The following is a 24,969-nucleotide window of genomic DNA, read 5'->3' on the forward strand; positions in this document are numbered from 1 at the left end:
CTTCTTCTTCTTCTTCCTCCTCCTCCTCCTCCTTGTTGTTGTTGTTATTTTTATTTTTATTTTTCAATTTATTTTATTTTATTTTATTTATTTATTTATTTATTTTTTGCATCGATGTTCACTATCTTCAATCAACCCTCCTTTTTCATCACATGGAGGCTTAATCTCATTGCTTACTCGATCATGGATCCAATTGTACCTCTTTTATACTCAGTTTATTTTACTGAAATAATGAGAAACTGATTAATTATTTTTGAGATAAAACTTTGTGGTTTGACAGAGGATTTCAGCTTGTCACTATTTATTTTCCTCTCTTTTCGTTTGAAAAGTTCTTATCAAGGTTGTATTAGCATTTTTGTGAAAGAAATGAAATAAATATCCGTAAATTCGGGTTCAGTTATATAATTTCGTTGATGCTCAACGTGTTCTGCTTTATGTTTGCTGTGCTGATTGGGGCACTATTATCATTAGCTAGAATTATTTTAGCCCGCGTCTAAAACTAAATCTGAAAATTAGTCTGAGTAAGGTTTTCGGTGGTAGTCATTTCTTTTGGAAAAAAAAAAAAAAAAAAAAAAAATTTTTTTTTTCATTTTTTTTTTTTTTTTTTTGAAAAAAAAAAAAAAAAAAAAAAAAATTCTAAAAAGCTACAATTCTTTCTGAAGAGAGAGAGAATTATGCTAATGAGTGAAAAGTCGTGTTGTGTGAGAAAGAGAAATGCGTGAGAATGTACACTCGTTTCATTGCTTAAAAAGTATCCAAAAACTTTATTCTTCCACACCCTAATCTTATGGGAAAACAAGATTGTTGTAAGAAATAATATTTTCTTGTTCGATCAATTTCCCACAACGTTCTTGGACATAGTTTCATGGAGATGAATTTAGCACTTGCATTCGAGCAATTGAAGGGGTGGAGTTGGGAACCATGTTTGGGCTGCACAGGCAGTGATCCTCCGAGGGTAATTTCAATGTTCGTTTACTTATCTATATGTACATTTTATTGCGCAATCTTGGCCAAAAATTCCATTAGAACCAGGGATTCTATGAAGTCTCTGGACAAATTCCCTCCACCATACCCAACAACAAAAGAATTACATTCCAGAGAGTAGATCTCTCTCCATTTTATTTTAAAAATTTTTTTTTTTAGACAAGTAAACATAAGTATAAACGCATGTCCTCAACATTTGACCTCTACCACATCGAAGGAAATACCAATTTAGATACTTCTCATAAGAACAAAAGTACAACAGTCTCGATCATTAGATTATCAGTGGGATTATCTCTTGAGCACGGAACAGCTCATTAGGCTACAATCACGACCTATTGCACCAATTGAGCCATCAGCTTGAAGAATATTTCGATCAAAACTCTTATGAAGACTGTTCTGGTGCACCAATGTAGCCATCAATCTATGATTACAGGAAATTGATTTAGAAGAATTCAAGGAAATTATCGAACAACACGAAGAAAATAATATGCATGATGATCCTGATAAGGCATACTCTATGCGGATTTTAAAGAATTAGTGTTAATTGTTTGACAAGAAACTAGAGGGACTAATGAATTACACAATCGTGAAAAAACCTGATGAAAATTAATTTTTGTTGGTTAATTTATTATGATTATGCATTTTAATTGCAATAGTACTTCAAGAAATCAAATAACTTTGCTTACTCTAATTCAAGTCATTTTTCTTAAAGGAATTTATCTGTATTTATTAAGTATTTTTCCTTTTCAATTAACCTTTTTCTAAGTTTGAGAGTGAAAATGTACAAATGTAAATTGCAAGAGTTATGCCAGAGGATTGGTTGGGATTCACCTGTGTATTCGACGGGAAAAAATGACCTAGATCATTATTCTGAACTTTTGTTCTACGATTAAAGCCATTGTTATCGTTTATGGACATCTTGGTGTTTGAATGAGTACAAGTATTCCAAGGAGACTCAAAATCCAGTGGTACAAATTGCGTACCACTTTGTTGCGCAACCCTTTCCTCCATTGCCAAGTACTAGAATTGGATTTAAGAATGTCATTTTCTTATTGAGTATCTTTTCTGTGTAAATTGAGGCATATTAGTTTTCCACCTGGTCAAATTCAAATGCAAAATGATCCATGCAACCAAAACATGCTTTCTGGCCAATCTTGGGACCTCCTCCAACTTTTAACATGAATCGTGGTGGACCTGGTTATGGGCTAAATCCTTTGAACATTCTCCTCCTACATAGTTTTTATCAGCTATTGACATAAATTTCATTACACGCCTACATTATGTCCAATGTCTTCCACAACCTATAATGTTATTTTGATGAACGTTGTGAATAGTTGGTCAATTTGTCTTCCCACAATTTGATTTGGTCCATTGCTCCTTATATTCATCTCTTGTCTACTATAACCGAGGCTTCCCCCTTTATACCTAGTATCTCTTTAGAATTTGATGGTTTTGTAAAACAAAGCAGAAGAGAAAATACAGATTTCTTGCAGAGAAAATGATAAGTACTAAAGTACCATAACCGGCAGATTTTTGAAGTAAAATACAAGAGGTTTTTAACCATACCATTAGTCAACAACTTATACCAACTACAGCCTTACATAATGACAGAATAACACATACATTTACAGACATTTTAATCATTAAAAATAAACATTACATAGGCTGATTTTAATACACAAAAATACTGCAATTGGTGATAGCAAAAGTATCAACAATGTTAACACTCCTCCTTGACACTTTTGCTGGAAACACCAAGGTTTTTCCTCAATGTTTCAAGTCTTTCTTTGGACAAGGATTTTGTTAGGATGTTAGCATGTTGGACCTCAGACTTGCTATGTACCAACTTCACTTCAAGATTCTCCTGTGCTTCCCTAATTGCATGATACCTTATCTTAATATGTTTTGTTCTTCCATGAAACACTAGGTTTTAACCATTGCAACTGCCGATTGATTATCATAATAAATCACAGTTGCATCAGATTGCTTATGGTTTAGATCCTCCAAAACTTTCCTTAGCCAGAAAGCCTGATTTGTTACTTCTGATGTAGCCAAATATTCTACCTCTGCTGTTGATTGAGCTACCATTTTTTGCTTCATTGAGTTCCAGCAAATAACACTTGTTCTCAGATAAAATACATATCCAGCGGTGCTTTTCATATCATCAAATGATCCAGCCCAATCATTGTCAGTATATCCAGTTAAAAACAAGTTTTCTGACCTCCTAAACTGGATTCCAAGCTCAGCATTTCCTCTGATATACCTTAGAACTCTCTTTGCAGCTTGAAAATGTAAATCACTTGGCTCTTGTCTAAACCTGGAAAGCATATTTACAACAAATGTTAGGTCTGGTCTTGTGATGGTTAGATACAATAAACAACCCACCAAGCTTCTATACACGATCTCTTGCTTCCATCTTCTTTCATCAGCTTCAAATTTTGAACCAGTGGAGTGCTAACTGACTTGCAATTTTCCATGCTGAATTTCTTTAAAATTTCCTTGGCATACGTCCTTTAACAGATAAAAATACCTTCTCGAGATTGATCAACTTCCATTCCAAGAAAATATTTCATTTTCCCCAAATCACTCATCTCAAATGCCATTATTAATTCTTCTTTCACTTTGCTAATTAAGACCTGATCACTCCCAATTACTAGCAGGTCATCAACATACAATGAGATAATGATAACTTCTTCCTCCACTTGCTTTATATAAAGTGTTTGTTCATTAGCACTTTTTACAAACTCAAGGCAGCTTGGATGTTCATCAATCCAGCTGTACCAGGCTCTTGGAGCTTGCTTTAATCCATATAAGGCTTTCTTGAGCAAATATATCTTATTTTCATTCCCAGCTACTAGAAAACCTTCGGTTACTCAATGAAGATTTTTCTTGTAGATATCCATTTAAGAAGGCTGATTTAACATCCAACTGGAAAATCATCCAATCCTTTTGAGCAGTAATAGCAAACAGCAAACTAATTGTCTCATATCTGGCCACTGGTGCAAATGTATCAGCAAAATCAATCCCATACTGTTGGGTATAACCTTTCACAACTAGTGTGGCCTTGAACTTGTTGACAGAACCATCAGAATTCACCTTGGTTTTGAATACCCATTTAACTCCAATAACACTTTTTTTCTTGACCTATCAACAAGCTCCTAAGTTCCATTCTTTTCAACCATCTTTAGCTCCTTCTTCATTGTAGCCAACCATTTTTGTGAGTTTACTGCCTCAACAAAATTTGAAGGCTCCAACACAGCTGAATTACATTTGGTATAAACATCAGCAAGAGGTCTGGTTCTCAACACTTCATTCTCTGAATCTGAGTTACCATCTGGTTCTTGTTCATATGGCTCATCCTCATTGTTAGTGATATCTTCATTTCCTTGAGTTACCAACCTTGGAATTTGAAGTTTATCCAAGGTATTTGCTTCCCAATTCCATGAAGAATCTTCATCCACCTTAATATCTCTACTGGACATCATCTTCTTAGTTTGAGGTTATAGACCCTATACCCTTTGGCACTGTCACAATAGCCAACTAAAACTCCAAGCTCTGCCTTTGGACTCAATTTATCCCTTTTTACATCAGGTATATAAGTGTAACATATATTCCCAAACACTTTCAAATGTGAGACATTTGGCTTAACTCCATACCAAGCTTCATAGGGTGTTTGCTTGTTCAAAGCTTTTGTTGGTAATCTGTTGAGAAGATAGGTTGCTGTATTTACTGCTTCAGCCCAAAACTTTTTCGAAACCTTCTTCTCAAGTATCAAACATCTTGCCATTTCTATCATCGTCCTATTCTTCCTTTCACAAACTCCATTTTGTTGTGGTGAATATGGCATTGTCCACTGGTGTTTGATTCCCACAGCATCACAAAACTGGTCATATTTGTATTCAGTTCCATTCTCTGCCCTGATGGCCTTTATCTTGCAGTTACTTTTCTTTTCCACCAGATTTTTTAACCTTAGAACTACATCAGCAACCTCGGACTTCTTTTTCAAGAAATACACCCAACACATCCTTGTTAAATCATCAAGAAGAGTATAAAATGTCTACTGCCATTCAGTGTTTGTGTTCTCATTGGACCACAAACATCAGAGTGGATTAATTCCAGCTTTTTTGTGGCTCTTCTTGACTGATTTTTAGGAAATGGTAGTCTTATTTGTTTCCCAAGTTGGCAGATATCAGACACAACTATCATCACATATGTGAGGCAAATTTTCAACCTGTTCTATCTTATGCATTTGTTTAAGTGAAGTAAAATTTGCATGACCAAACCATTTGTGCCAAAGTGAAGACTTCACATCAGTACAAGTGTATGCACGAGAGATCAAAATTTTCCATTCTAAAGGGAAGCTTCTTTGCTTCATTCCAACTGCCATTAATTCATTTCCACTTGGATCAAATATAGTGCAACCACTATTCTTAAATACCAAAGTGTAATTCTTCTCAATCAATTGACCCACACTTACTAAATTTTGATCAATATCTGGCACATAAAGTACATCAAGAATATGTTTGATACCCATTGAAGTTTGGATAGCAATTATACCAATTCCTTCTACTTTCACATAATCACCATTTCCAACCTTCACCTTTGATTTGTATGAATTGTTTAACGCAATAAAGATGTTGGAATCTAAAGCCATATGACGTGTACAACCACTGTCCAGTAGCCAAGTTCCAATTTCACTACTCATTTTGTGATTTTGAGTTGTGAATAAGTGCTCTTCATTCAGGTCTGGTTGCTGATTTTTAGCAACCTATGCTTGCTGCTTTAGTAACTTCTCCTGCCAATTTTTACACACTTTTTGAATATGTCCAAACTCCTTACATGCTCTACATTGAACACCAGGTCTACACCAACACCATTTTGGTGAGTGACCTAATTTTTTGCAATGAGGACAGGGAGGATAATCATCACTCTTACCAGCATTCTTGTTGAACTCGACCTTCTTCTTTTCAGATAGTTGCTTCTTCACTCCATAACTTGTTTGCGCTTTATATTTTCCTTTGACAAATAAGGTTCCTTCAACTTGTTCTTCCTGCCTTATTAGTCTTCTTTGTTCAGTAGCTTGCAAGGCATTAATCAACTCTAATAAAGTTATAGAAGACAGATCTCTAGAATCTTCAAGTGAGGAGATCTTTGCCTCAAATTTTTTTGGCAAGCTGATCAAAACTTTCTCTACAATCCTTCCATTAGGTAAGTCAACTCCCAAAAGCCTTATTTTATTTCCCACATTCATCAGCCTATCAGCATATTCTTTAATAGCTTCTGAGTCCTTCATCTTCAAGGTTTCATACTCCTTTCTTAAGTTTAAAACCTGCATCTGCCTTGTTCTTGCATTTCCCCTGAATTCTTCTTGTAATCTATCCCAAGTTTCCTTGGACGTCTCATAAGTTATTATTCTAGTGAAAATCGCATCAGAAATGGCAAATTGGATGCAAGAAAGGGCCTTGAACTTCTTTGCAACCTCCTCACCACGTTGCTTCAGCTAAGCTATAGTAGGATTTGACCTTAAAGGTGGTGGTTCTGTACCTGTTTCTGTGATTTTCCACAAGTCATACGCTTTCAGGTATGCCTTCATCTTTGCTGCCCAAAAGTCATATTTTTATCTTGTAAACACATATGGTAATGGAGCTAAAAAACCACTTGAAGCCATCTCTCTCAGGTTTGATTTTTTTGGCTGATATAATGAAGGTTTTGGTAGAAGTTTCCTCACTTGTTTTCTCTCTCTCTCTCTCTCTCTCTTTTTTTTTTTTTTTTTTTGTCTCACAACCTCGCCTTTTCCTCTAAGATCCTTTTGCTCTGATACCATTGATGGTTTTGTAAAACAAAGAGGAAGATAAAATACATATTTCTTGCAGAGAAAATGATCAGTACTAAAGCACCATAACCAACAGTTTTTTAAAGTAAAATACAAGAGGTTTTCAACCATACCATTAGTCAACAACTTCTACCAACTACAATCTTACATAGTGACAGAATAACCCATACATTTACGGACATTATAATCATTAAAAATAAACATTACATAGGCTGATTTTAATACACAAAAATATTGCAATTGGTGACAGCAAAAGTATCAACAATGTTAACAGAATTGATGGTAGGGATTAATGCGTTTTTACGTGGTGAACAAGGCACTGGTCTCCAAATTTTTAGAAGGGACATTCTCGGAAGGTTATCCATTCTGCACAAGTACTACAATATAATATTCTACAATGGCCTCTTTTAGTTGAAGTCAATATTTTAGAATGCTCAGACAAGTCCCTCTCGTAAAACACTATTGAATATGCCTTGCTCTACAAGGTTCTACATTATTTTAGAATGTTTCATAAATCCCTTCCTTTTCTACCAAATGTGCATGATGTCTTATGGAACTTTCTGCATTGAAAATCACCATCTTCAATCAACCCTCCTCTTTCATCACATGCAAGCTTAACCTCATAGCCTACTCGATCATGAATCCAATCGTGATAAGAGTTTTGTACCTCTTTTATACTCAGTTTATTTTGCTGAAATTATGAGAAACTGATTGAAGATTTTTGTGATGAACTTTGTGGTTTGACACAGGATTTCAACTTGTCATTATTTTTTTCCCTCTCTTTTCATTTAAAAGGTCATCATCAAGGTTGTGTTAATAATTTTGTGAACAAACTAATATCAATACCATGAATTCAGGTTGAATTATATAATTTTAATTTTTTTTTTGATGAAGCTAATCTGCTCTATGTTTGCTGTGCTGATTGGGACACTGTCATTTGCTAAAACTAAAACTGGGCTATTTCTGTGTAAGGTTTCTGATGGAAGTTTTTTATTTTTATTTTTATCTTTTTAGAAGCATTGTTTTATTATGTAAAAACACAATCGTGTGAGAGAGAAACATAAAAGAATATACACTCTTTTCATTGCTTAGAAAGTAAGGGATGACTTTATTCTTCCAGTCTGAATTTTATAGAAAAACATGATTGTTGCAAGAAATATTATTTTCTTGTTCAATAATATTCTCAAAACATTCATGGACTTAGTTTCATGAAGATTAATTTGGTAAAAGGGTGTCGAACTTTGTTTTTGTGAAAGTGTTTTCAAAACCACAAAAATGAGATTTTTCAAGGGATAAAACAATTTCTAACTGGCCATCCACGTGGCAGTTTCTTATTGGCTGTTTTTCTCTTCACTTGGATTTGTGTTTCTTTGCACCATTATGGACCGTTGATTAAAATGGATAACAAAGATTTAGATCCCCTTTTTAATATGGTTAAGGACTGATTTTGAGAGAAATATTTCATTTTTTTTCACTTGGTATTTTCTCTTTCTATTTCCGGCGATTTTAGTTCCTTTGGTTCAGTGATTTCTTCTGATCATGTTTGGTTATCTTTTCGGCGTTAGTATCTATTGTTTGGCCTGTGTTTGTGGTCAGTGATCGGGTGGTTTTTTACTCCGCTGTGCTGCCAGTATTTTGTGTTATTCCGACAATGTTTTGGCCTCTTTGGTCGGGTTTTATACTGTAAAATAGATACTACTCTTGTGTCAAGGTCATGCATCGGTTAGGAGATATTTTTTGTGAGGTCTTTGTTAGATCGATGATCTGTAGACAGTTTTGGTTGAAATCTGAATCTTGTAATCAAACTTTTGCTCTCTTTTGGGTGATTCTTGCATAGTGACGGACTCGATTTTTACCTCTGAGCCCCCAGATTAGGCTTGGCCGAACTGGGTAAATAATTTATGGTGTTATTTATTTTCTGCACCATTTTCTTTACTGCTGTGGTTCGATTTTTTGGTGATTACAATACACATTGCGATAAAAATCCCAACAAACTAGTATTAGAGCCTCGTAAGGCATCTGTGAATAGAGTTTAATTTTTTGTCGTATTGATGTGTTTGATTTTATCTGTGTAGTACAATAATTGATTTGAACGAAAGTTCTTGGAGCTAGGGTTTTGGATTCTGACTCTATAGTAAATCGTCAGAGTAGTATTTAATACCGTTAGAGTAGTATTTAATACCGTTATACACAGTATTGGGTGAGATCGTTCCAATTTGGTTCATAGTATTTGATTTGCACGTGTTTCTATATCATATGTGAATTTGTGAATATTATTGTGGTTTGAATTTGTTCAAGAACTGAACAAATTGTTTAATTGGAAAAGAAACGCGTAATAGGATATTTCAATCTTTTTGTAATCTGATTGTTTGGTACCAACTGTTAGAGATCTGAAATTGATCCTTTCTGTTATTTAGTCTGTGCATGCTATGTAACTGACCGTTTTTCATTTTGTCATCTGCTTATTTGAAATTATCTGTAAAACATTTTTCAAAAAACCTTTTCTGCAACTTAAGGATCTGGTATATTAAAATCACTTGGGTTTGAAGGTCGAATTGTCTCAATTCAATGGAAAGGGAGATTACTCAGTTTGGAGGCAGAAAATCAGGGCCATACTGGTCCAACAAATGGTTGCTAAAGCCCTGGAAGATCTTGAAAAATTTTCTGATGAATTGAAAGCCAAGCCTGATAAAATTCTAGATATGAATGAAATAGTACATAGTTCTATCATATTGCACTTATCTTATAACATCGTGAGACAAGTTGAAGATTACAAAACTGCTAAAGACTTATGGACTACATTAGATACTTTATTTCTGACTAAGATGTTGCCAAATAAAATTTACCTGTTAGAGAAATTGTTTAGCTTCAAAATGGATGCTGAAAAGGACTTGGAAACTAATTTGAGGATGAGAACCTTGCGATAATCCTTCTTAATTCACTACCCGATTTCTATAGGGATATCAAGAATGCAATAAAATATTCAAGAGATGCTTTAACACAATCAATTGTTATTAATGCTTTGAGATCTCGGGAATTGGAAATTAAGAGAGAGTCTAAAAGTTTAAGGGAGGAAAGTATATTTGTGAAAGGAAGAAGAGAATAGAAGGAAAGTAACTCTAACAACAGAAGATTCAAATCGAAATCGAAAACTAGATCAAAATCATGAGATAGAAGCAATAAATTCTGCTATTGGTTCTGAGTTAGACAGTCTTCTTGTAATGACCGTGTCTCATGAAGAAGTTGATAAGGACTTGATCTTGGATTCAAGGTGTACATTCCACACGTGTCCTAATAAATCTTGGTTTAATAATTACAAAGAAGTTGAACCCAGGAAAGTATATATGGGCGAAAATAACTCTCAAAGTGTTCTCCATTTTGGTGACATTGCTATCAGAATATATGATGGCATTGTTAGGTAATTGAAGAATGTGAGACATGTCCCAAATTTAAAAAGAAATCTCATCTCATTGAGATCTCTTGAAGATAAGGGACATTCTTTCAAGTCTGATAATAACACCTTAAAAGTTATGAAAGGATCTTTGGTAATTTTTAAGGGACCAAAAAGAAATGGATTGTACTATCTTTTGGGAGAGACAATTATCCCTCAAGATGCTAAATTTTTGACCATAACTGAAAACAAATTCGAATTGTGGCACAATTGAATGGGACATTTAGGCAATAAGGGTTTAAAGTATCTAAGTAATCAAAGATTACTTAGGAAAGATACGATTGAGCCTCTTGAATTTTGTGAAACATGTGTTGGGCAAGTCACATAGGGTGAGTTTCGAGACCGGGTAACATACCACCTCTAGGCCCCTAGACTATGTCCACTTAGATTTATGGGGACTAGAAAGTCATTCTACCTTTGGAGAAAATAAGTACTTTCTTTCTATAGCTGACGACTACTCTAGAAAGTTTAAGACGTATCCAGTGAAATCTAAATCTGAGACATTTCAAAAATTTTGAACTTGGTTGAAGATGGTGGAAAATCAACTTGTTAAGAAGTTAAAAACTCTAAGAACTAACAATGGATTAGAATTTTTTATAATACTGAGTTTGATAACTTCTGTAACCAAAAAGGAATTGTAAGACATAGAACCATTAAGCACACACCATAATAAAATGGGGTCGCGAAAAAAATGAACAGAACTCTAATGAACAAAGTAAGATGTATGCTAATTAGTTTTGGATTAGCAAAAGGTTTTGGGCGGAGGCCGTAACTATAGTTGCTTATCTTATAAATTGATCTCCATGTAGTTCTGTTGGATTTAAAACTCCACAGGAACCTTGGATGGGAAGGCCCCCAAATCTTTCTCATATTAGGGTGTTTGGATGTGCGGCATATGTACATCAAGTTGAAGGAAAATTGGACCGTAGAGCTACTAAGTGTGTGATGCTTTGGTACCCGAAAAGTGTTAAGGGGTACAAATTGTAGGTGTTGGGCGTTCAAGGCATTAAAATCATTAATAGCAGAAATGTTGTATTTAATGAATTTGAAATGCCATGCATAAAGAACAAAATTGATAATTCTAAAGAGCAAACTAATGAGACTGCACGGAGTGAGGTGAAGCTAGCAAGGCCAAATCCCACTCAACTTGAAAATATTGAAGAGAGTGTTCAACAACTTGATGAAAATGTTGACACGGATGAAGGTGAAGTAGGCCCAAGTGTAGTCGAAACTGAAATTGAAAGCCCAAATGTTGCCATTGTTGAAACAAGTGCTCAAGATTATCAATTGGTGAGAGATAAGGAAAGGAGGCAAATCAGACCAAATCCAAGATATGAAATAAATAATTTGACTGACTTTGCTCTTATCTCAGGTGAATCTTTAGAGTATTCAAAACCTTCATCCTATGAAGAGGCTATAAATAGCTCTAACTCTGAAAGACAGAAACATGCAATGAAAGAAGAAATGAAATCTTTACTTGAAAACAACACGTGAAAATTAGTAAAGAAACCTAAAAATCAAAGAGTTGTTCAATGTAAATGAATTTTCAAACTAAAGGACGGGGTTGTGCCATCTGACCCTTTGAGATGTAAGGCGATGCTAGTAGCCAAAGGATTTACTCAAAAGAAGGGCGTTGACTACAATGAGATCTTCTCCCTGTTTGTCAAGTATAAAATCATAAGGTTGATGCTTGCACTAGTCGTTCAATTCAATTGGGAACTTGAAGAATTAGATGTCAAGACGGCCTTCTTACACAATAAGTTAGATGAGAAGGTATATATGAATCAATCTCAAGGGTTTGAGGTGAAGGAAAAGGGACATTATGTGTGCAAGTTGCAAAATTCATTGTATGGGCTCAAATAAAGTCCAAGACAATGGTACATTAGGTTTGACATATATATGTTGAAGATTGGTTTCAAAAGAAGTGAATATGATCACTGTTTATACTATAATAACCCTAGGGCTGGTAGTGAAGTTTATTTACTTCTATACGTTGATGACATGCTATTGGTCAGCTCTAGTAAAGCTAAAATTTTGAGACTTAAAAGGCTTCTAAAATCTGAATTTGATATGAAAGATTTTGAAAACGCCAAGAAAATTTTGGGAATAGTTATCAACAGAAATAGACAAGAGAACATTTCAACTATAATACAAAGTGCTTATTTGAATAAAGTTGTAACCAAATTTGGCATGAAAGAAGCTAAGAAAGTTAATGTACCTCTTGCAACCCATATGAACCTATCATCATTTCAATCTCCTAAAACAATCTCCTAAAACTGAAAGTGAAATGGAAGAAATGAAAAATATCCCATATACTAATGCCATTAGATCAGTCATGTTTTCTATGATCACCACTAGGCCGAATTTGGCTTATGCTATAAGTTTCTTAAGTAGATTCATGTCTAATCTGGGGAAACCTCATTGGGTGGGTTAAAATGACTTCTAAGATATATTGTTGGGACATTAGATGTGAGATTGGTGTTTGAAAGGAGATTTGAACAGTTCACTTTAAAGGGGTATTTAGACTCCGATTTTGTCGGTGATAAAGACCAAAGAAAGTCTACAACTGCCTATTTCTTCACACTAGATGATAATTGCATCACATGGAAGTTACAACTTCAATCTATTGTCACATTATCCAGTACGGAGGCTAAATATGTGGTAATAACCGAATTTGTAAAAGAATGTATTAGGTTAAAGGGAATTTTGGGAGAGTTGAATTTTTTGCAAGAGTCACCCGTTATTTTCACCGATTATGTAAAAATCTGGTTTATCATGAAAGGTCTAAACATATTGAGGTGAAGTACCATTTCATACGTGAAAAAATTGCTTGTGGTGAAGTTATACTTGAAAAAATTTATACCAATCTGGGGAAACCTCATTGGGTGGGTTAAAATGACTTCTAAGATATATTGTTGGGACATTAGATGTGAGATTGGTGTTTGAAAGGAGATTTGAACAGTTCACTTTAAAGGGGTATTTAGACTCCGATTTTGCCGGTGATAAAGACCAAAGAAAGTCTACAACTGCCTATTTCTTCACACTAGATGATAATTGCATCACATGGAAGTTACAACTTCAATCTATTGTCACATTATCCAGTACGGAGGCTAAATATGTGGTAATAACTGAATTTGTAAAAGAATGTATTAGGTTAAAGGGAATTTTGGGAGAGTTGAATTTTTTGCAAGAGTCACCCGTTATTTTCACCGATTATGTAAAAATCTGGTTTATCATGAAAGGTCTAAACATATTGAGGTGAAGTACCATTTCATACGGGAAAAAATTGCTTGTGGTGAAGTTATACTTGAAAAAATTTATACTGGTGTGAACCCATCTGATATGAGAACCAAAATTTTGAATGCAGGTAAGTTTAATTCTTGTTTATCTTTACTACATATTGATACGGGCTAATTTCTTTTGCAGGTACTTTGGGCGATGATGTAAGGTAAAAATTACCGTCATATGTATTGTAGCAACTAGAGAGAGCTAGGGGTTTGTGAAAACAAGGTGAAAATTTTGAAAGTATTTTCAAAACCACAAAAATGCGATTTTTCAAGTGATAAAACGATTTCTAACTAGTCGTCCACATGGCAGTTTCTTATTGGTTGTTTCCTCTTCACTTGGGTTTGTGTTTCTTTGCACCATTATGGATCATTGATTAAAATGGATGACCAAGATTTAGATCCTCTTTTTTAATATGGTTAAGGACCGGTTTTGAGAGAGAAATAATTCCGTTTTTCACTTGGTATTTTCTTTTTCTCTCTCTATGGCGATTTCGGTTCCTTTGCTTCAGTGATTTCTTCAGATCATGTTTGGTTCTCTTTTCGGTGTTATTATCTATTGTTTGGCCTGTGTTTGTGGCCGGTGCTTTGGTGGTTTTTTAGTCTGTTGTATTGTCAGTATTTTGTGTTTTTTCAATAGTGTTTTTGACTTCTTTGGTCGGGTTTTAAATTCTAAAATAGATACTACTCTTGTGTCCAGGTTAGACGTCAGTTAGGAGATGTTTTTTGTGAGGTCTTTGTTAGAATTGAAGCCATATTATTGCTTCACTCTAAAATCCTTGGAGATTAATCCTTTATATCTTTCACACCAAGGTTCAAAAAGCCAAACAATCTTCTAAACTTTTCAGATTAAAAATCCTTGGCTTTTGCAGAAAAACATCACACCCTGAAACACCAAAACACCACCTTCTCTAAATTCTATAAAACTTCCAGAAGATCCTCAGATTGAAGATCCGGGAAGAACTTGCTTGAAGAGTGGGAGTGCTTGATGCGATTTCGGTTCCTTTGCTTCAGTGATTTCTTCAGATCATGTTTGGTTCTCTTTTCGGTGTTATTATCTATTGTTTGGCCTGTGTTTGTGGCCGGTGCTTTGGTGGTTTTTTAGTCTGTTGTATTGTCAGTATTTTGTGTTTTTTCAATAGTGTTTTTGACTTCTTTGGTCGGGTTTTAAATTGTAAAATAGATACTACTCTTGTGTCCAGGTTAGACGTCAGTTATTTTGTGAGGTCTTTGTTAGAACGATGATTTGTAGATAGTTTTGGTTGAGGTTTGAATCTTGTAATTAAACTTTTGCTCTCTCCTGGGTGGTTCTTGCATAATGAAGGGCTCGATTTTTACCTTTGAGCCCCCCAGATTAGGTTTAGCTGAATTGGGTGAACAATTTATGGTGTTCTTTATTTTTTGTACCATTTTCTTTATTGCTGTGGTTCGATTTTTGGTGATTACAACCACACATTGGGATAAAAATCCCTACAGTTTTACAATGCAAACAATTTACCTCAACCTATTGTACTCTAATTCATGATGGGTGAAAGCAAACGGCTTATAAGATTAATTGATGTACACAATATATTGACATCGAAAAAGAATCCCCAATTCTATCCCAAGATGGACCATAACCATATTACAAACTGAGATAAAGAAAATAAAACGGAGCGGCTCCTATTTATAGGAACACAAAAGAAGAACCTTCTAAATTCCATTCGATGTTAGTTACAATAATCCCATTACAAATAGAATCTTATTTTAATTGGACCATATCAAATCAAAATTCTAATAGAAGTTAACATTTGTTTGATCCACATTAAATATCTCCTCTATGTTCACCTTCAACTTATTTGAGTTCCACCATTTTGTCTACAACACGAAACAACAAGTACAAATCAAATCAGATCTTTTGATGTTCATTTGATAGAGTTCCCTGTCTTGTTGGAGAGTGAGAACAAACAAATTAATACAGGTCCCTCTCTTGATGTTCACACGAATGCTTCTGTCTATATGTTTGATCCGCATTCAGTGCTTGCTCCTCTATGTTCACCTTCATCTCATTCATTTGAGCTCCTCCATTTTGTCCTATAACATGAAACAAGAAGGACAAATTAAATCAAATATTTATTAAGTTTTGCACTCTTAAACGTTCTCGATAAGATAAATTATGTAAACAAGTATAGTCACTACTCATTTAAGAAAAATTGTGCATGTGTCAGGAGGAGACCCATGTTGAAGATTAAATTAAATAAATAAATATATCTCATCTGTAACATTTCAAGCTTTTAAATGAAGTGGTTTAATGTTAAGTTAGTTCAATATCAACCTGCATCGAGTACGGCTATTGCAGCAGTTTTTCTCCTATGCTTTAATATGATATAAACACCCACAATAGCCCAGATTACTACAAATATTGGAATTGTAATGCCAAGAATTACTGGTAGCTTGCTCTTCTTCTCCTTACTGCCGGAAGAACGCATTTTTGGATCGTCAGTCAACTGGCACGATTTGCCTGATGTGCATAGATCAGGATTACCTGTTACCCTGAAATATATACAGCATAATGTAAATAAAATTACCATAGGAAATAGAACAGAATAGAGAAAAGTCTAGTATCTGTTCTCTTACTCTAATTTCAGGTCATTTTTCTTTGACAGTGAACCTGGTATAAAACCAGTAAATTGGTTATCCGCAAGATTCCTGAAATAAAGAAGAGGTCATTTTCTACCTATCAAGGGATATATATAAAGCACTCCAAGATTTTATTGTATGTTTGCTCTACAGTACTTGACTAGTCATAGCAGTGTTATCTATATACTTACAGTTCTTTAAGGTATGGGAATGTGCCAAGAAAATCTGGAATAGTTCCATACAAACTGTTATTGTGAAGATCTCTGTAAATTGTAGAAATCGTGAGAAAACAGAATTTTTGGAAAAATCATGTCTACTTATAAGTTGAGGCAATCATTGGATAAGCAAATAAATCTCACATTGTTTCAAGCGCATTCATTGAACCAAAATCTGGAAGTGGCCCCGAGAGATTGAAGCTACCAAGATACCTGTCAATTATTCCGAATGAAAGAGCAAATAACTTACCATATTGAACCACCTCATCTAAAGCTTAAACTTTTGGATGAGGTACTAAAAAGTTCAATAATTTAAAATAATGAAAATCAAGGACATTTACAGTGCTGTCACTCGTGGTGTAGCATCATTGCTGCAATTGATCCAGTCCCATGTATAAGGCGCCGGAAGACATGGATCTCCACTCCAGTCTTGTAAGTCTTCGAAAGCATTTTGTAGCGAAACTAACCCCTCGACTAAATTGGAAAAATAACGGATTTCAGAAAGTAAGATCAGGCCTTTTTCCTTGAAGATATAAATAAATAAATAAATAAATTTCTTGACTCTTTAACGACATCTATGCATAATTCGAAAACCTTGTTGAGATAGTTATGGACTATCTTGTGGTGAGACTTGAGATCCTCTGTATTTTCATTTAGAGGGAATTTCGTTCTGAGTGTACGAGGGAAGGTTTTCAAAGCCACAAATATGTCACCTTCTTTAAAATTTAAAACATTAGTACCTACCATCTTTGCTGTTGGTTCCATCTGTTAGAGCGTCTCCAATTAGAAAGACTTCCATGGCGTTAATGAGCGGGGGAAGGGTCGAGTTCTTAGTAGGCACGAGAGAAAACGTAGTATTTGAAGAAACTGTATAGTTACTAGCATACCACTGCGTAAAGTTTCCATAAGGAGGTGAAATTGCCTGGGTGAGAGGTTGGCCGTCCTTGTAAACCATAAAAGAACGTGTTTCATTTGCTTCCAACTGAGTAACCTCGGAAAAATACCAGTTTAAGTAGGCAGGAACTTCAACTCGAGGAAATCCCATATTCAATAGGATACTTGAAGAGGGATTGATTGTCGTAACTGCATTTAGCAGCACTGCAGGTGGAGGGTTATCTGCTATTCCTGGTACACTAAAGAATGCATCGCTATTTACTTCAGTTAATCCTTTGCCGGCTGCTTCAGGAGTCCATATTCTGTCGTAATGATCGTCTATATACCTGGGATTTTGTGCCAATAAAACGAATTAGCTTTCAGATTCTAATTCAATGAAACGATCTATTTTAAAAGTTTAAGCTGATAGAAATTGGACAAACTACTTTGCTTCAACTTTTCTTCAACGCTCACCCATCCCATATGTATGAAACTAGAATTGGAGTTTGTTTTGATACGATGTTAAACCACTTAGTCTAAAATTAAATTTAAGATTTTGGTTGAGATGGCTTAAGGTGTTCAACCCAATACTGCATATTGATCAGATTTAAAATCCAAGTCTGAAGAAACTGTCAATAAATTGTAATCCAATCTTAGCTATCAAACATCCCATTAACATTCAAAACATAATTTCGATTTGATCAATAAAAATTCAGTAATCTTATATTAAAGAATTAAGAACATAGAACCATACCTGACAGTTGCATTTGCACCATAAGCAATCCTTTTGACCAAGAACAGAGGATAATTTTTATCTATATAGTTATACATATATGACTCCAATCCGCGAACTTCAAGAGCCGATATAAATGGAAACTGATTAGGCTCCGTTTGCGCTACGCATACGCTTATATAATCCTTCTTCACAACGTATATGGCCTCATAATATACATAATCAGTAGACGAAGTCTCAACTGTCAGCCAATAGTTCCCATCAAATTGAAGATCGAACGTAGGTGGAGAAGATTTCTTGTCATAATTTCCATAATAAAAGCTAGCGCGTACAAGAACACGCCCACTCGTATCACTTTCAATCAAGTAACAATTTTTCTTTCGACTAGTGAAAACTCTTAGAGTGTCCATGACTCGAGATATTGAGTTAGCAGGTTGTACCATCAGGTTTTCGCCATTTTTGATGTATAAATCATCTTCAGTCCATTGTATCAAATTCTCGTCGGTATAATTGTCTGATGAACCACAATCTATGCTAACAAAAACTGCCAAAAACAAAAAAAAATTTTAAAAAAGGGAAAATTTGTATTGCCATTCATGAAGATCATTAAAAACAATACGAGAAGTTAAGGAAGAGTTAAGATTAATTACCACCAGCAGCCACTGAGAAAATGCAAAAAATTAGAACAAGTAAGAAGAGAGAAGAAGCCATGTTGAAGTATAGAAATGAAATTTAGGGCTTTTTTATAATTATATTGTACAAGTTGTTTAGTGGTTGATTTTGGTTCGAAGACTTCGTTTAAAATCCTGTTAATGTCGATGCCAAGATGTGAGTGACTAGACAACATGTGATTTTCCTTGTAATTTCGTTTTTTGTGACTTTCTATGATTGGCTAATATTTGTTTCGAGTTTTCTAAATTGAAAATGAATTTTTTTTTCCCTTTTTGAGTATTGTCGACGTATTTCGGCAAAAGGTAATGTTAAAGACGAAATTCAAATAAATAAATGTGTTCTTGTGTAACAGTATAAGTTTTCAAATGATATGTTTCAGCCAAAAAAGTTGGAATGTTTGGTGGCCGAAAGGAGTAAATTGAAACTTTGATGAGCGAAATATGAGATTATTGGAAGCTTATAAGGACATTAAAACAATGAAATTTTGTAATTGGCTCACAATATTCTTTTCTATCTTGACTTTAATAATAGAATTCTAAGTCAACTTATTGCCCTTTCGCTTATTAACTAAATAAGAACAAGTCAAAATTTAACGGCTCATGATTTGTAAATAATTGATTAAAAAACGAGTTGACTTCTGATGGATATTGAGTCAGTCAATGTCCTTGCTATTTGATAACAATCTTGCCACATGTACATCTATTTTTGCATCACTTTTCACATTGTGTCACGTGATAGTACATGGTTGTATGATTTTTTAATTTTTTAGTTTATTTTACTATTTTTTTTTAAAAACACAATCCCATCCTACACTTTTTGAATTTCAAAGGAGTGTACACAAAAATGTCAATCAGAGATGTACATTTAGCATTATTTATTTGATAATCCTAAACATATTTGTTTATTACAAATTCTGCAAGAGAAGCATTACCATCATCATATTAGAACGTTCAAATTACTTGCAAATTAGTCTTGAGTAATTATTGGACAAGTATGTTGAGGATGATAGCACAAATCAAGCAACAATAAACAAAGCTAACTCTTAGCCTGCATTTGTAAATCATGCTTGCACTAATCAAGCTCAAGTCAAGAAAAAAATATTCCTATGCTAAAATTATGGCAGCACCTTCACATGAAATTTGCACAAGTCAAGACATATTACTCAATTCAAGGCTACTATTTTTCTGTAAACATTACAAAAATGTAGTCACATAGATAGCATCATTACTAGAAATATATTCTAAGGAATGTGTGTGTGTATATATATATATATATATATATTAGTATAATTCTATGAATACAAGTGTGGTGAATTATTATTGAATTGAGTAGATTGAAAATCCTACAATTTCATCATGGTATTAAAGCGGCCAAACTCTAATGAGCCCTTGATCCCAACTTCTAAATTCACCTCACCTCCTGAGCAAACACCAATTAATTCTCCTCATCCTTTACTTCCATCCTCACCTGAAAACCCCTTTATTGCTTTCAATATCTCTGCTCATATTAATGAGAAACTCACCCCATCCACCTTTCCACAATGGCGAGCCCAATTTGAAGCTTTCTTCATCGGCTATGATCTCCTGACCTATGTCACTGGAGACAACTTATGCCCCAAGCCCACTGGCTCATCGTCCATCGCTCTCCAAAAAACCCATTGGATTCGATAGGATAAACTTATCCTAAGTGCGATACCAGTGTCCACCTCTCCCACCATATCCACTGCCAAAACATCCCATGAAGCATGGAAAAAACTCAACAACATGCATGCTAGTAAATCAAGAAATAGGGCCATGCAATTGAAGGAGGAATTAACCTTAATTCAAAAGGGAAATCATACAATTCTAGACTACTTGCATATGATGAAATCCTAAGTGGACAAAATTGCCCTCATAGATCATCCCATCTCTGATGATGATCTCACACTCTACATCTTGAATGGTCCAGGAGTCGAATACAGAGAAATTGCTGCCCCCATTCGTGCTCGAGAAAACTCAATGGCCTTTGAGGGCATCATGACCTCCTGGTTAGCCACGAAAGCTACTTACATCAACTTGACGTTGCCACCTAGCAATTGGTAGCCACAGCAAATTAAACCTATCGTCGCTCAGGACAAAACTCCTCTAATGGAATCTCTAAAAAACGTGGGTCATATAGACCACATGGGTCAAATCATTCTTTTGGTCTAACCCGTAACAACATTGGCCCCAACCATTACAATAGGCAGTCCACTAACTTTTTTGGCCGTCCAAACAAGGGCCAGTGTTGCCATCAACATAAGTGCCAGTTTTGTGACAAAATGGGCTACATTGCAAAACATTGTCCTCAATTGAGCAGTTCTGAAGTCACTGTCAATTGTGCCTCCACTTCTCGCACCAAGGAAAATAAATGGTTTATTGACTCTGCTGCATCTCACAATATAACTGGTGATCTAGCTAATTTATCCATTCACACTGAATATGACGGACTGATGAAGTTGTAGTTGGTGATGGATCAGGTTTGTCTATCTCACACATTGGTTCTTTAGTGTTTCACTCACACAACTACACCTTCTATTTAAAAGACACACTCTGTGCCTCAACAATTAAAAAAAATTAATTTTAGTCCATCATTTCACATCTCAAAATAATGTTTTTTTTTTGTAGAATTTCACCCAACTTATTTCCTTTTGAAGGATCAGATCATGGGGGTAGCTCTACTTAAAGGTGCATGTGAAAACGGTGTTTACACTCTCCCAGACTCATTGGTGGCTCTTCCTTCCAACATGGTTTCTTATGTGCACGAGTGGACCTAGATTGATGGGTGGCACAAGTGTCTTGGACATCCATCTCTCAAAATCGTCCAAAATATAATAAATTCTTTTTCCCTTCTAGTGACAAGAGCGAAAATCTCATTTATGTTCTTGTTCAATTAACAAAGCACATATACAGCCATTTCAAGTCCCAAATCTCCAAAGTCATGCTCCACTTGATCTTGTTTATACTGATGTTTGGGTCCATCTTGTTTATACTGATGTTTGTTACAATTAACAAAGCACATAGACAGCCGTTTCGTTTTAATGCAAAAAAGGCGACATAGACCAATTGATAACATTTTTTTAAAATCAAATTATGGATTCTACTTTTTTTTTCTTTTTTTTTTATTTTGTTTAAGTTTCAATTGAAAATGAAACTCAGCTTCAGTGTTTAATAACTCAACCTACTTAGTTTATTAAATGAAATTAGTAAGTTCATAATGATAAAGAAAATGAATGATCTTTAGGATTGTTGAATCCGTAGGATTGTTAGTAATCAAGAACAAGATAATAATATTCAAAAATTTTAAAATTCTAAAATAGGGCCGGATCATTTTGTCATTTTTGAAATCGTAGAATCGTAGGTGTTACGCCCCTAATTGAACCACTTCGAAAACTAACTGAACCACTTCGGAAAGTCCACCACCACATCATGCGAGGTGTGGAACGATCATCCGAGATGATTCCGAAGTGTTTCCGAAGTGACTTCACCAATGGAGATGATCTGCTATCACACTATGAGGCATAGGTAATTTTGCAGGATTGACTGAAGCACCCTCGCCCTTGAATACGAGGCGAAATGAACCCCGGGGACCTTGGCCTGAGGATCCATCGTCGATTTCAGAATGAGATCTCTGTCAAGATCTTTTCTACCCCTAAGGTTTAAAGCGATTTGACGTCTCCATGAGGCTAGTTGATGTGATCTATCAACTTTATGTCAACTCAAGTCGGGAGAAGTAACTACCCGCCCACTTATAGATGCGGCTGATTGACACCTACGAGCATACGCCTCATACCGTTCAGATGTACACATGTGCCCCACATCTAATGGCTCTCCTCGCCTATAAATACCAAAGGCTTGGCAAGAGGCAAAGGTAATGAAACTCTTTTTTTACTTAGCACTCAATAGCAAGTAAATATGTATTCTCCTCCCCACTATTTTGCACAACATTGGTACTATTCCGATCACCTGAGCCTAACTTCACCGTCGGAGTGTATACGGTCGTTGCCACCCCCGCTGGTTCCGGCCATGTGCATCTGACTGTGCGTTGATTGTGTGTAGGGAGGAATACGTGGAGTGGCTATAGGTTGGCCATGTAGAGGATCCACTTTCCGAAGTCAACAGATTGGTGCCGTCTGTGGGAAACTTCCCGTTCAAAGTTCTACATTCTCCACCTGAGAAAACACTGAAAAACTAGCGACTTACCGTGAAAAGGGTACGTTCTTGAAAAAGAACAAAGTCGAGTTATATCCCAAATTCTTATCACCCTTGAAAAAGGAGATAGAATGAGTTCCAGCCATGAAGACGACAATCCCATGAGAGAGGCCTCTAAAGAAGAGGTGCTCCATAAAAATGTCACTCACTAGAGACCCCATCATTGGCGTCGTCGAGGTGTAAGAATGGCCATGCTCACTGAAGGGATGACTCAAATAGCGACAGGCATGAGAGACATCGCAGCTTAGAATATGGCGATGCATAAACTTCTCGTGTAAGACCAAGGTCATCAGGGCTATCAAATGCCCCAATGATCTTACCCAGTGCAGGAAGCCCCTGTATCTCGTTCAAGCACAGAGAACGCCCCCTCGAAAGAGGAGTGGGCGCGGAAGCCACATCCTATGTACAAGGATGCCAGCCAGCGGAACCACAGCTAGGGGACAATTTTCCTCAAGAATATGGGGAACAAAGGTCAGTAAGCATCTTCGATCGAATAGGGCATGACCCTAATAATAGGGCCCGCTCAGTGTAAAGATCAGTTCGAAAAGCCCAGGAACAAGAACAGGTACCTCTTCCTAGAAATAGGAGGGATAGAAGGAACCTAGTCGATTGGGAAAGCCGAGGAGAAGCACCTCCATCTCCCGAGGATATTCAAGATGATGAAGGGTCAGATGGGCCCTATCGATCTTATGAGATCAATGACGATGATGATAACCTCCCTTTTCAAGGGAGATCCGAAACTTTCCAATGTCGGCGAACTTCATGCCCCCTAAGATCCCCAAGTATGAAGGAAAGGGAGACCCGGAGAAGCACCTCACCAAGTACATGACACAGATGATCCTCAAGGGAGCTTTGCCTACTTTGAAATGCAGAGCCTTCCACTTAACCCTGGGCGGAGCTGCTGAAGTGTGGTATAGCAGACTTCCTCCCTTAAGCATTAGGAGTTGGCCAGATTTGAAGAATGCAATCTTAAACCGATACCTCTCACTCAGGGAAGGAGAGGCCCCAATTCAATGCCTGCAAGATATGAGATAGGCCCTTGGAGAGACGCTGAAAAACTATCTCACCAGATTTACAGATGAAATCACATATTGCGAACAGGTTATTGACAGGGAGGTCCTTTCAGCTCTGAAAGGCGGCCTCAACATGAAAACTTTGTTCTGGAGGGACGTGTGCAGTAAGAATCTTGCCACCTATGATGAACTGGTGGAAATGACGAGAGTGAAAATCGTCAGTGAGGAAATGATTGATCATCGAAACCATGCCGTGCAGGGACTCTCTCCACCTCAGAGGCAGGTAGGTCGAGGACCCGTAGTGCACCTTATCACTCAGCAGTGTACTCAAGCAGGTCATACAATAGCTCCCACCTTCGGACAGGCACTAGCTTCCGCCACATTGAATGTAGTGCCGGTATTGGCATACGAGAATGCTTCTGGCGAAATAGGACCATCCAGAAGAGCTGATAGTAAGAAGAAGAAGAAGAAACGGTCAAACAGGCGATTGGAAAGGGTAAGGTTTTGCACTTTCCACCAACTCTATGGGCATGACACTAGTGAGTGCCGAGACGCTAATCGACGCCCTGATCGAAGCAACCCACATTCATCCAGCAGGAGTGAATATCCTCGCAGATTCGCCTCCCCAAACAGTGGAGAGAGAAGGCATAGAGAGCAATCACCACGGAGAAGAGAATCAAGGGATCGAGGACAGTCTAGACAGAGAGATTAGGCCTCATTCTTTGGGAGCCAAGTCATCAGGGAGATCGACACAATCATTGGGGGACCTCACATCGGTGGTAACACCAGGAACGCCTAAAGGAACTACACAAGGGAAGCAAAGGACCCGCCAATGATTACCTACATTGTCAATGAGTCATAAGCGGCCAATAGGATGGCCCCAATCACGTTCTCCCAGGAAGATGCAGAAGAAGTTCACCACCCCCATTGTGACGCATTGGTTGTAAGAGCCGTAGTGGCTAGAAACGGGCTCAAATGCATGCTCGTTGACAATGAAAGTTCGGTGAACATACTGTTCGGCTCCACCTTCGACAAAATGTAAATTGAACATGGCTTGATCTCT

At 36.3% G+C, this 24,969-nt stretch overlaps 1 protein-coding gene across 1 annotated transcript; it reads right to left on the minus strand.

The window, feature by feature from the left end:
* Positions 1-15,124: 15,124 nt before the first annotated feature.
* LOC111393823 (probable LRR receptor-like serine/threonine-protein kinase At1g05700) lies at positions 15,125-18,755 on the minus strand. Its single transcript, XM_023019541.1, has 9 exons — positions 18,643-18,755; positions 18,014-18,536; positions 17,131-17,606; positions 16,728-16,860; positions 16,531-16,599; positions 16,363-16,434; positions 16,169-16,240; positions 15,867-16,084; positions 15,125-15,625 (listed from the first exon to the last, which is right to left on the minus strand). The coding sequence occupies exons 1-9, from the start codon at positions 18,701-18,703 to the stop codon at positions 15,504-15,506; spliced, it is 1,746 nt and encodes a 581-aa protein (XP_022875309.1). The 5' UTR covers positions 18,704-18,755; the 3' UTR covers positions 15,125-15,503.
* Between the last annotated feature and the right edge of the window lie 6,214 nt (positions 18,756-24,969).

This window comes from Olea europaea, chromosome 4, assembly GCF_002742605.1.
Source record: "Olea europaea var. sylvestris chromosome 4, O_europaea_v1, whole genome shotgun sequence".
Classification (NCBI taxonomy): domain Eukaryota; kingdom Viridiplantae; phylum Streptophyta; class Magnoliopsida; order Lamiales; family Oleaceae; genus Olea; species Olea europaea.

Coding starts and splice junctions, on each gene's coding strand:
- LOC111393823 (XM_023019541.1), bottom strand. CDS start 18,703: ATGGCTTCTTCTCTCTTCTTACTTGTTCTAATTTTTTGCATTTTCTCA. Junction 16,085..16,168: donor AAAAATGACCTGAAATTAGA/GTAAGAGAACAG, acceptor TATATATTTCAG/GGTAACAGGTAATCCTGATC. Junction 15,626..15,866: donor AATAGCCGTACTCGATGCAG/GTTGATATTGAA, acceptor TTCATGTTATAG/GACAAAATGGAGGAGCTCAA.